The sequence below is a fragment of the Zonotrichia leucophrys genome, chromosome 23 (assembly GCF_028769735.1).
Source record: "Zonotrichia leucophrys gambelii isolate GWCS_2022_RI chromosome 23, RI_Zleu_2.0, whole genome shotgun sequence".
NCBI lineage: Eukaryota > Metazoa > Chordata > Aves > Passeriformes > Passerellidae > Zonotrichia > Zonotrichia leucophrys.
In genome coordinates, this window is record NC_088192.1 from 3201756 (window position 1) to 3215009 (window position 13254).

General features: G+C 42.1%; 1 protein-coding gene across 1 annotated transcript in view; it reads right to left on the bottom strand.

Annotated features, from left to right (window-relative positions):
* KIAA0319L (KIAA0319 like) overlaps positions 1-13254 on the bottom strand; it is a 31173-nt gene that overhangs the window by 7211 nt on the left and 10708 nt on the right. The window contains exons 4-16 of the mRNA XM_064731340.1: positions 12796-13069; positions 9888-9989; positions 8959-9056; positions 7469-7556; positions 6242-6334; positions 5554-5686; positions 4510-4738; positions 3687-3810; positions 3016-3148; positions 2063-2211; positions 1636-1787; positions 1323-1461; positions 847-1006 (exon numbers count right to left, since the gene is read on the bottom strand). Of these exons, the coding sequence (XP_064587410.1) occupies positions 847-1006; positions 1323-1461; positions 1636-1787; positions 2063-2211; positions 3016-3148; positions 3687-3810; positions 4510-4738; positions 5554-5686; positions 6242-6334; positions 7469-7556; positions 8959-9056; positions 9888-9989; positions 12796-13069 (1874 nt within the window). The remainder of the gene's footprint in view (positions 1-846; positions 1007-1322; positions 1462-1635; positions 1788-2062; positions 2212-3015; positions 3149-3686; positions 3811-4509; positions 4739-5553; positions 5687-6241; positions 6335-7468; positions 7557-8958; positions 9057-9887; positions 9990-12795; positions 13070-13254) is intronic.

Sequence of the window (13254 nt, forward strand, 5' to 3'; positions counted from 1 at the left end):
TGTAAAGTAACAGCAGATTTATTGCTGACTTGCTGCAGGACTTTAAGCATGTCCCTTAAATCTTCTTCAGTGCTTTAGGTACTTTAAAATTACTCCCCTTTTAATAAAAACTAAGTGCAATATTGCACTTATTTCAACAGATTTCCACTCATGGCTTGTTGCCACTCTCCAGGTAGGCAATACCACCCTGACCTACAGCCCTGCTCAGCAGCCAATTTCCATGTGTTTAGGATAAATGCAGTTTTCTGTAAGCCAATTAGCAATCAAAATTAGGCTTTTCTATCTCCTCAAACAGAAATTACATTGGCTTTCAACACTTTTTATACATTAAGTTGAAGCAGTGGTGTGGGCAATAAAGCTACTGCAGAATTAGTGGAAAATGTCCCTGCCTGGGGCTGTGTGGTTGGAACTGGATGATCCTTAAGGTCCTTTCTACCCAATCCAGTCTGTGATTGTATGAGCTATCAATTTGGCAGGAAGGTGAGGGGGATTGTTACACACTCTGGTGTGTTTTAAGTGTTTCAGCAAACTCCTGCACCAAGCTCTGTTACTTCTCCAGCTGCAGAACATCCCTTCACACAATCTCCACAATTTTCAAAAAACAAATCAGATTTGTTCTTATTTTACAGGTTTGAGGTGAAAATACATCAGCAGCAGCAGTTTTCAAGGGCAATGCACCATCTCCAGAGGGGAAAGATACCCAAGACCTGCTTGACAACTCTGATCTGAGCAGGAATATCAACGTTAAGCAACAACTCTGCATGTTCCAATCTGCTTTCCAAGAGGCTTTGATTTTCCAAACCCTCCAGCAATTCCTTGCTGTGTACCCTCCCAGATGAATCCCACCTTTGCTCAGTGTAGGGCTGGATCTTTTGCACGGTGATGTCTGAGTCCAGGACCCCCAGCAGGACCCCAATCTGCCGGATGAACATCCCCTTCTGCCGCTCCGTCAGCTGGCTCACGTTCACATCCAGGATTATCTCCACCAGGTTATTTTTCCTAGGATCTAGACAGAATGTAGATTGTACAGAGATCTTTAAGAGTTTCTATTTAGCAGCCTGGGCACAAGGCAGGTTTTCAGCTATCTCTCCAGGATGTTTCTGATTTGAACACAGAACTACAGAGCAGCACTGTGGGAAGGGACCCAAGGTAACAGAAGCAGTGAGAGTCAGCCCTCAAAAACCACAGGAAAACACAACCACATCCCTCAAAACTTTTGATGTTTACAGTTCTTAACTAGACTAGGTGACACATTTTAATCCCAGTGTGCTGTATCTAGAGGGCTGCAGGCAAATGTGGTACAGCACAAAACCCAGACTCACCAGGTTTGACCTCCACCGTGGTCCTTTCCACATCACTCTCTCCTTTGGCATCTGTTACTCTGAGGTGAAATGTGTAGGTCCCTTCTACCAGATTGGACAGGAGGAGGACAGGATGATGGTCTGAATTATTTAAGACTTCCTGGAAGGCAGAACAAAGTAAGTATGAGAAAACAAAGGATCAAAGTAGCACCATGTATTGTCATATTTCAGGATATGACAGAGTAACAGCCCAACAAGGAGCTCTGTATTTCCTCAGGAGCTGTCAACACTACTTTGCACTGAATTTTGTGATCCTTTACAAAAGAAAGCTCACCCCAGCTGCAGGGCTCCCCTCATCCCGGGTCCACAAGTAGCTGACAATCCCTTTATCATCAGAGGACTTGGATCCATCCAGCTCTGCCGTGTTTGTGGGCAAGGTGATGACAACATTACCAGCAATCTTTGCAATGGGCGGCTTGTTTATCTCTAAATAAACAGAGAGAAAACACTTGGAGAAAGATCTTGTAATGCCTAATCAAAAATTAATCCAGTGTACTCCAGAAATCCCAGTCTAACCCTAGGGAAGAGAAGGGAAATACTGCAGGATTAAATTGAAAATACCATTCCTCCAGAATAGGGCAAATCTCAAGGCCACTCCACATTGTCTCCCTCCATTCCTTACTTTTGTCGTGTCTCTGAACACAGGTTTTGCTGGACTCAGAGATAACCAGTGACTGAGCAGCTCTTGTGGCTGGATGTACCTTCCTTGACGATGACGTTGACGGAGCTTTGGCTCTGCAGGTTCCTCTCATCTTTCACTGTCAGAGTGAACTCATATGTCCCAACCTGGAGGCCTGTGACAGTGGCAATGCTGCTGTTGGCATTCTCCAGCTTCACACCATCTGGACCCCTAACCAAGACACAAAGAGTTTGGTTAGTTTTGGACCTTTTTCAGGGGTTTTGAGAAGTTTAAACTTTGCACAGAGCACTGGAGGCAGCTTCGCTCCAAGCAGGAGCCTGGGAATAATAATCCATTATAAAAATCAAAATTGTGTTCTCCAGTTACAGCAAGATAATCTAAACAATAAGTGCAGGATCCAGAACAAAAAGCATAATTTCTGGCAGGTAAATGTTTTGGTTAATTTTAAACCAGAGGAACACTGATAACAGCACTTAAGTGATGTTTACAAATAGTTGTACTTTCAACAACTTGGCTTGTGAACTGCACAATGAACCAATTTTGAAAAAAAAAGGTGCAAAGCAAGAACAGTCCTTCATTTCTAGGGCTTTGCACAGACATTGCATTAGCAAACAGAAAAAGCTACTGCAAGTTGCTCATAGGCTTTTTCCTGAATTCCCTAAAGCATTTCAGGGAATTTACAGTTGAAGAGAACTCTGCCTCCTTTAAACCAACTGCAAAAGCATCGAGTTAGGAGGCCCTGCTGTTGTTGATTACAAGAGTCAGGCTCTCCATGAGACCCAAGCTGTGAATGGAAACACAGCTGAGCCACACCATGCTCAGGCCTAGAGATGAAGGCAAAGCTATTTCTCATGCTCAAAGAAAACTCCACTTCTTTTCAATCAAACATAAATCCTTGTCTTATTCAGGTAAAACTTGGCAGGCCCCACGTGACCATGACTGAACACAAGGGAAGTGTGAGAGTGTTTTAAATGAAAGATTTGGATACACAAGAACATGGAAGGTGATACACACCGAGTTTTTTCCCAAAGATAGAAGACAATCTTCTGGTCATCCGAGCTCTTGCTGCCATCTAGAGTGGTGCTGTCCACAGGAAGAGTCAATTCTTTATCTGGACCAGCATCTGCCTTTGGGGGCTTGTTGTTCTCTGGAAAAGAATGCAGGATTTCTCAAACACACACCATAAAGGTGAAGCTTAAAACACCACCAATAAGATTTTCTGCATGATCCCCAGTACATCCCTTGTTCACTACCCTGTACTCAGATAAAGTGAGGTTGAAAGCAGTGAGGAATTCCAGTGAGCATTTCATTCACACATGTGCAATAAAATGAGACTGAAAACTAGGAGTTCTGATTTTTGCTCTCATTCTCTCAGTACTGCTCCACTTTTCCTGGCCCTGTCCCAGGACCCAGCACTGTGGGCAGACACAGCTCTTTGCAAATACAATCCTGCCTTTAATGTAGGAAAATATCAATTAGGTTACACTGTGCAAAATAAGAGAATGGCCCACAAAGGCAATATTCCTACAAGCTTTCTTTTGCTCATTTATCAGCAATATACCAGCCCAGAATGTTCCTAAATCAGATCAGCTTTTCTGAAAGTCACCATAAGAGGTTGCTGACAGATTGCAGCTCACCTCCAACCCCTGGAAGAGGAGCAGCAAGAGCAGGTAAAGGCAGCTTACCTGGCTGGACTATCACAGTGACCTCTGCAGTGGACTGGTGGCCAGCAGAATCAGTCACTATCAGCTGGTAGGTGTAATCACCTTCCTGCATTGCAGAGAGCTGCAAGACTGGTGTCCTCACACCCTGAGAGAAAAGATTTTCATGGATTAAAAACAATCCTCATGCAGATGAGGGTGGACCAGAAGACTCTGATTCTAAAGTAACCATTACCAGCACATTCCAGGGGGTTATCACCAACTCCTGCTGTGGGAGCAGGAGTCTGTGCCACTTCAGCAAAGCTCTTGCAGCTAAATTTATGCACACTACAAGGACACTGTTGTGGGACATAATAAGAGCAATGCCATACAAGCAGACCTTTAGGGATTCTGTAGTTCCCAACTCCAGCAAAATCTCTGGGGAGCCATGTGCAAATCCCACACATTGTGAACATGATTCATGGACTTTCTTATTTTACAAATTTGACAGTAATAATCTTCAAAAGAAAAATCATGAGACAGAAACAAGTTCCAACATTTATTTTTTAGGAGGGTCTGGTCAGTATCAGCAAAGTTAGAGTCCAAGATTCAGCTCAAAAGTTCCCACCTCTCTGGTGGATTTAAAACTGCATTGCCCAAGAAAGGAACAGGATGCCAGTGGTGATGCTGGTGCACCAGCTCAGCCACTAAACCACCACCAGCTTCACTTTAAGCACATACTTATATCACATATTTGCTCTGTAGGATTCTAAAAGACTGAATTTCCTAACAGTCCATTCAAACTGGTTTGATTATAGATAAAATCCCAGCTAGTGAGCAATCCAGGTGGAACACAGGAGACACTGACCTGCATCTCCATCACCTTCCCTTTGCTGTTGGGGCTCAGCAGCCACTCGTAGCTGACGATGCTGTGGTCGTCCGTGCTCTGGTTGCCATAGAGAGTGATGGAGTTCTGGGGCAGGGTGATCACCTGGTTTGGGCCAGCATTGGCCACTGGAGGATAATCCACTGCCTTCTTCACAGTCAGGTTGGCAGTGGTGGAGTTGCTGGCACCATCTGAGTCCACAACTGTTAGACTGAAGAGGGAAATAAGAAGTGATGGTGACCAGAGCTGAATGGTGACAGCCTTTTCTGAATAGAAACTTCCCCCAAATGTCCAATTATCAGCCTCCAAGTGATGCAAGGAATTCAACAGTCACATCCATCTCTCACTTGAAATCTAACAACCATTTCCAAGGTGAAACACAGAAGTGCATTACTAACCCACAAGTGGAATGACACAGCACATCTCCTCAGGTAGGCTGGTACCACAAACACAACTGCTTTCTGCTAAATCTAGATCTGAACATGGATCTGATTAGTTCATGCCAACTGCCTAACAAGAAAGCAGTGTTCATTAAGAGGTATTCCAGGTTGTTTTACTTTAAATAGATCTGCTAATGCAGTGATGGACATCACACCAAAACACAGGACAAATACAGAATTAAAATCAGCTCCCACCTATTGCCAAGGTTGTGCACCAACCCATTAGAACTCATTCACTTATCTGACACAAACACATTGCATTTAAAAACTGGATTTCAAGACTGCATTTCTTCCTAAGCCTTTACCCAAAGAATTTAGATTTGACATTTCAAGGGACATTTTGTAGCACTGACAGACCAGCCATCATCTTAACCAGGGCTACAAGTCAAGAATAAGAAGTAGCTGGACAGCTTATCTCTCCTGAAGTGCAAAGCTACAAAACTACTTGAAAGTGTAGGAGTGGAGAAAAGGAACATCACAAAACGGATGTTGGAATGGAAAAAATCCATGTTTTGTGTTGGGTTTTTCTAAACCAAATTAACACTTCAGGAATCTCATATATTTCACTCTGCCAGGTGTGACCTACCTGAAAGTGTAATTCCCAGGTACCAGGTTGGTCAGTGTCAGTATGGGAGTGTCACTGGAAACCTTCTCCTCCCTCAGGGGACCCTTCAGCTCTTCCCAGTGGTAGCTGATAATTTTATCATCATCAGTGCTTTCTGTTTCAGTAATGGAGGAAAACACACACACACACAAGGAGTTGGAAAATGCTGCTTCACAGATTCCAATGGTCAGTCCCCACTTCTGCCCTGGGTTTAGTGGGCAAAGGTATTTTTGGTTGAAGCCCAGACTCTCTGTTATGCTCAGATACCCAAACTGTAACAAATCAATGCTAGATGGGGCTAAGACAACCTGAATTTGTATAAAGGAACTCCTGAAAAGCTCTAGTGCAGGCCAGGATCACTAAAGGTGGCGTGTCACTAACTTACACATTTGAAGTTTAGCCAAGAGCCCAGTAATTTTGATTGACAGTAATTATTTTTTGATTCTGAGCAGCAACCTCCAGATCTTTTCCTTTTTTAGGAGATTGGCTCAGGCCAGTGCCCTTCAAAAGGAACATGGAGAGGTGCTGCTGTGTGTGTTCTGCTCTCCTGGCCAGAGAGGCTAATTCTTTTCAGTGTCACTGTTTCTCTGAAACTTTATGCAAAAGGCCAGCCCAGGAGCAAACACAAAGCCCCCTGCTGGATGCTGCACTAAAACCTGCAGGTACTCACTGCTGCCATCGATGAGAGTGGAAATGGTCGGCAGGGAGATTTCCTGGAACGGTGGGGACACGATGGCAACAGGAGGCTGATTCACCCGGGGCTCTGCAACAACAACCCAGCTGTTACCATCTCACCACAGGCAGAAAATCCTGGCCAAAAAACTGCAAAACTATCAGCAACAGTGATTTGTGCTTCCAGCACGTTCTACACCAGCTTGGGGAATCAATGTTACCAAAAAGGGGATGCAAACAGTGTGGGGGTGAAGGCTGCACTGCATCAGGTCAAGCACCTACAGCTTCTTGCCACAGTGTGGCTGCTGCTCTGAAAAGTGAAGGATTTTGGTGCAGGCTGCCAGCTGCAAAGTCACTGCTTATAAGGAAATGAGCAGCCACAGCACCCAGAAGAGCAGCCACACACTCCTGCTAATTTAGGGAGTGCAAGAGGATTCTTTACCCACAAAGCTTGTACAAGAAGTCTTGCTGAAGACTGCAAAATGAAGGGGTTTTATTGACACCTGTGTTGTCTCTTTACACAGGCCACATAAAAAGTGAGGCAGCACAAAATGCTGCATCTCCACCAGCTCATCAGCAAACCAAGCCTTACAATAGGGAATGAGATTTGACTTAACCTGCCTGTGGTTGGGAATGATATTCCTTATGGACAGAAAAGAAAGGAACCTCCAAAGGAGTTTCAAAGCTCTGGCTTCTCTTCAGTTTTTACTCCTGCTGCTAGAAGCTTTTTGTCAGACTGCAGCTAGTTTTTATGGAAGCAGTGGCCTTTCAGGGTGAGGTGTTTGCTGAGCACTTCCCTATCAGGATTAGAGCTCTTTTATCAAAGTGGTTGGCTTGATACAGTAGAGCAAAAATAGCAGTGTGTTAGCAATAGCTTCCAATCTCAGGAAATTATTTAATATATGCACATATATATATATGTGTATATATATACACACATATATATATGTATATATATATATACACACACATATATATACACACACACATATATATATGTATATATATATATACACACACATATATATGTATATATATATACACACACATATATATACACACACACATATATATGTATATATTAAATGATGTATATATTACATGCTGCAAGTTCACAGCACAATGAACTATCCCCACACCAAACCAAACAATCTAACCCATGGTACAGCTGCCTTGGTTTGTCAGAGATGGGTGAAATCAAGGAAAATCCAACCCCAGCACTCACTTGGATTCACTGTTACATTCACATATCCCTCTCCATGAGCGTTCTCCCCATCCACAACGACTTTGAACTCGTACAGGCCAACAGTAAGCTGGAAACAAACACAAAGGATTATTTACCTACAGGTTGGTGGCACCTTGTCAGGATCTATTGGAAGGTCAAGTTCCTGTGCTTTGGCACAGGAGCACCCAGGCAATTGTGCTTCAGCCTCTGCATACACAGCAAAGGAGGGTTTCCAGGCCAAAATGGCATTACAGGTATTTTAGTTTACAATGGTTATGCAGAAATCAAAGACTTGTATTTCTCTCTGCCACAGGATTGTCAGTCAAGCTTTATTTTAAAGCAACAAAAGGCTAACAGGAGAGATAACAGAGATTAGTTCAGGTTGTCTGGCCACAGGAATCTGAGCTAGCAGATTGCATTTGAGGTGAAAAAAGCTGCATGCAAGAAGAAAATCTCTTATTGTGTGTTTTTATAAATGCAAATATTTCTTCTTTTCCTTCCAGGTGACATGAGCCAGGCAGTCACCTCTTCACCATCCACTATTGAGCCAAAATGAGAGGATGAGGGACCAGATGCTGGATAACAATCTTGACACCCAAAAGGCTGAAACCCTGACAGCGACCTGCACACTCCTTTCCAAAGGTTTAGCTCTGCATGATATCCTTACTACAGCCTGTAGATTTTTTTTCTGAGTGCAGTAGAATCCAGGCTGCTCAAAGGAATGTCTCAAACACAGAACTGTATATTCACAGTACTTAGAGCCATTTCCTTGTTAAGAATCCCCATGTACAAGACCTGGCAACCCTTTCCCTGTCAGAGCTTGTCTAAGAGCAGCAGCCAGGACATGCCATGAGATATTGCAGGGCTCTGGTTAATGGGAGCAGCAAGACCCTCTTCCAGTGGGCAGTACAAGGCTCAGACTATCAAACTGCTCCAGGAATATTCCCTCCCCTTGTTACTGTTAAATTGTGCCATTTGTGTGCCTTGTCACACTGCTTGTAGGCAGCTTGTACCTCCTGAAATCAATTTCTTCCTTCCCTCGTGCCAGATCAATCTCCTTTCTCTAAGTGCCTCAGAAGAGGGCTTGCAGCCCAGTGTTGGCTGCCTGCCCATCATGCAATTTCCTATTCATCCTGAAACGCCACACAGGTCTTTCCTGGCTGCTGGGGTCCCCATCTTCTTCATCCTGAAACCCCACACAGGTCTTTCCTGGCTGCTGGGGTCCCCATCTTCTTCATCCTGAAACCCCACACAGGTCTTTCCTGGCTGCTGGGATCCCCATCTTCTTCATCCTGAAACCCCACACAAGTCTTTCCTGGCTGCTGGGATCCCCATCTTCTTCATCCTGAAATCCCACACAAGTCTTTCCTGGCTGCTGGGATCCCCATCTTCTTCATCCTGAAACCCCACACAGGTCTTTCCTGGCTGCTGGGGTCCCCATCCTCTCCACTTGGCATTTAACACAGGATATGAAGTAGCCAAAGCTTTACCTTAGACAGCTTCAGGGTCTGGGAGTGTTTCTCTGCCATTACTCCACTGTAGTCTTTTGGATGAGTAATCAGCTCCCACTCATAGGAATATGTGGTTCCTAAAACAAAAAGAAAAGGTCCAGATGTTTGTTTTCAAAGCCTGTCTTTCTGCCATGCTAAAGAACTGCAAAGGTATTAAACATTTACAAGGCACATTCTGCTGCACTGTGGAGAAATGAGACAGCTTGGGCTGTGGCTTTTTGGGAATATACCCAGGAAAAGAGACATCTGTGCTTCTAAACTCATTTACTCTGGAATCAAAACCCATCTTTCAGCCTCCAAGGCAATAAAGAGCTTTAGAACAATCACAGCTCCAGGATAATAAGAGAGAAAAGCCTTATCACATCCTCAGATCCTGCAGACAGAGGAATGCCAATTTTTGAACAGGAATGAATCAATCCCTGCTGCCCACAACATGGAATACACCTGCCTCTACAGCTCCCACTGCCACAGTGGACAGAGTTAGGAGAAGAATTTTAAAAATACCTGCCAACAATTTGCATGATGAAATGAGGAGTGTATATTTGCCTCAGCAGGCAAATACCCCAATTCAGATTTTGATCACTTGCTAATACAGCTCAGTTCCTATCACCAAATATAAAGAATAGATGCTAAAAGTCCAATTTTTTGTCACACACCATCCTGAGAATGTGCCATCTCTCCCCACAATCTCCCAAATCCACTGGTTTTGCAGCACTTTCCATATTTTTGTGCCTCACTGTTTTCTCTGAGAGGCAGCACAAGGCAATAGCTGAGTATGAAAATTTTCCACAGGAAAGTGCTCTCTGACAAAAGACATTTTCAAGACTGCCCTTATTACATGCCACACATAATGACTGTTTGCCTTTCCACATCCCCAGCCCTTAGCAGAATTCCCAGGGCAGCTTTACCAGGTGGTGGTTCAGGAAGCACAAATGCATTCAGCTGAACTTCATTCTTTGGCAGGGTCACTTTAACGCTGTCTCCAGCAGAAACCACCAGCTCCTTCATAGCTGAAAGGGACAAACACAGAATTGGAGAGGAACAGGGGGAAAAAAACCACCTTGGTTTCATTTTATGGAATAAACCCCAGCTACAAATGATGTATTTTGTAAATATCCTGCTCTCATTTCAGGTTTTGCTCTCCTTGTCAATGTAAAAGCTCTAATGGGGGTTTACAATTTTTGGACAAGCCCAAAATGACTCAGTCTCCTCCTTCTTTGTGCTGAAACCTCCTCACCCAGGTCCAGCAGGATGGGAAGGGTTTTATTTGACAGCTTTTTGGCAGAGAACTCAGCTGCAGGCTCATGGCACAGCAAGACAAACACTGCTACTTCCAAACTGCAATTCCTGAGCTTCACAAATATATAAAGAATCCACAGAATTTCGTTTTTGAAAAATTGCTTGAGGGCTAAGAGATTTTTTTTTAACTTGCATAGCTGCCACACTGGGTATGGAAGCTCAAGATACAAACTTGGTCCTTTTATTTGTATTTTCTTTTCCACTCCCACTCAAGAATTTTCTTGCCATTCCATTTCAAATAAACTGACAGCTTCCTTTTAAAAACTACAGGGTAACCTTGAAAACTATAGCCAGGAACATATTTTTTCTGCTTTTTATTAGAATTAAGATAACCAGAAAGTTCAACACATTTCTTAAAAACACCTCTTGGCCTCCTCATCTCTCTCTTCCCTTCCCATTTGCTTTATATTTGTCTTTTTATTATTGGACCTGGGAATTATGCATAGAAAATATTAATTCTTTAGTTTGACCCTGTCAAAGACAATGTTTCAGAGGTATGCACAAAAAAATCCAAATTTAAAAAATGGGGAAAAAAGGACCTTAGACATTCTGCTATTTTCCCACTTTCATTATCTATTATTTATCTATCTTCCAGTTTTAATAGCTAGTGGAATTAACCACCTTTTTTTTTTCCCTCTCAAATACTCCATCAATCTTTCCCCTCTCAAATACTCATCAATCTTTCACCTTCAGAGAGTTCCAAGGCAAAAAGCAATCAGATCTCATTAGGAAATAATAAAAACGAAAAACAGACAAACGGATTAAAAACCTTGGAAAAACTACTCTTTAAATCATCATTGGTTAGTAAAGCCAGGAGGCCTTGGCTATGTTAGTCTTCCTACACAAACCAATGAAGTTGTTTAAAGCATATTTTCCAGTTTTAGGTGGGGTAAGCCCTTAAAAAATAATAAAAATAAATTAACTTGTCAGCACAAGCAGCCAATGAGCTTCCTGCCAAAACCTTCTAAGGATGCAGTGCTTGCCTTACACTTTCCATTTGTTCCCTTGTAAGGGAAAGGCACCCTAAATTCAAAAGAAATTCAGCAGTGAATGTTTCAGGCAGTGGCTGAAGTGAATTCTGAGACAGCACACGAGCAGTACACGCCATTCCCTGGGCACGGCCACCCCTCCAGGGAGAGCTGCCAGCCTGCCTGAGGGAACAGAGCTGCCAAAGGGCATCTTGGCCCTCGTGCACTTCCAACAGTCTCTTTTAGGAAATAGCAGTGTGAACAGAAACATCAGCATCTGCAGAGCCAGCAGGGCTAACAGCCAAGCACACTGCTCTCCACGGCTGGACTGTGCAGTGACACCTCAGGGACAGGAAAGAATCACTCCCACCCTTTTTTGAGCACACATTAAGGTTTCTGCTCGATTTGATGGATAGCACTGTGCCAAGGCTACTGGAAAAACACTTCCCAGGACTCTGCCCTGCATCACATCTCAGCCTTCACTTTGGGAACTGAGATATCCTCATTAATTCCCAGCTGTCCTCACATGCAATGGTCACATGCAGATTTATGATGCTCAAGTCCCATTCCAGACCCTAAGGAATTACTGGGATCCAACAGCACATGTGCTGACACAGATGCCTCAGTACTTTCTCCAAGCTACCATAACTATCTATATATTTTTATATATTTTTATACATATTTTAATATATATTATACATATGTAATATAATCTATATCTATATATAATATATATAGAGACATAGAGATATAGATTTATAGATGGATAGATATAGATAGATACACATACATATATAGATATATAGATAATTTTATATTTTTATACATATTTTATATATATTATATATATTATACTTTATATACCTATATATGTGTATATATATATGTGTGTGTATATATATATGTGTATATATATACACATATATATACACATATATATCTATATATATAATATATTTATATATAATTATACAAGATATATAGATATTTATATATAATTATACATATATTTATAAATATTATATATAATATAATCTCTGTATATCTATATATAATATATACCTGTACATATATATACATATATATAGATATTTATACATGTATTTATAAATATTATATATAATTATCTATATCTTTATATTTGTATATATAAAAGATAGATAGATAGATAGATAGATAGATAGATAGATAGATAGATAGATAATTATGGTACCTTGATACCATATATTTACAGATATATTTATAATATATCCATATATTTTAATCTATCTATATTTATTATATATATATATATAAATAAGATAGATATGAAGATGAAGATAAAGATATAGAGATATAGATATAGATAATTATGGTACCTTGACACCATATATTTACATATATATGTATAATAATATTTTTTATTATTATTATTACTATTAATAATAATAATAATAACAATAATTATTATTATATTTATTTATAATATATCTATATATATTTTTCCACACTGCTGTGGCTGGAAAAAGCCTGAGCAGGTGCCATTTGCTGGAGCCCCCCAAGTCCTCACCTGGCGTGGTGGCAGCAGTGCTGGGGGCAGCAGCAGTGCTGCTCTGGGCTGTGCTTACACTGCCATTTGTGGGCACTCCACTGGGCACAGAAGTGTCTGCCTGTGCCTTTGCTGTGCTTTTCACTGGCACGGGGCTGGCTGTGGGCAGCTGAGCGTGGGCATCACCAGGCTGCCCAGGCTGCTCCGTCTTCCCTGGAGCTGTCAAGTCCAGAGCCACAGGGCTGGAGAACGTAGCCAGCACTGAGGATTCTGGTGCAGATGTTCCTGTGTGCACCTGGAAAGGAAGAAGTTGTCTGAGTTTGAACACTGAATGGCACTTTTAAGTTGCTCCTCCACAGTGAGGGAGGCTGGAAAATCCCTGGTTTGTTTTTAGAAGCAGGAATTTTTACAGCTTCCCCTTCCCTTTCCTGAAGTTTCTCCATGTTCTTCCTCCAGAGCAGACATTTCTACCCCAGCTGA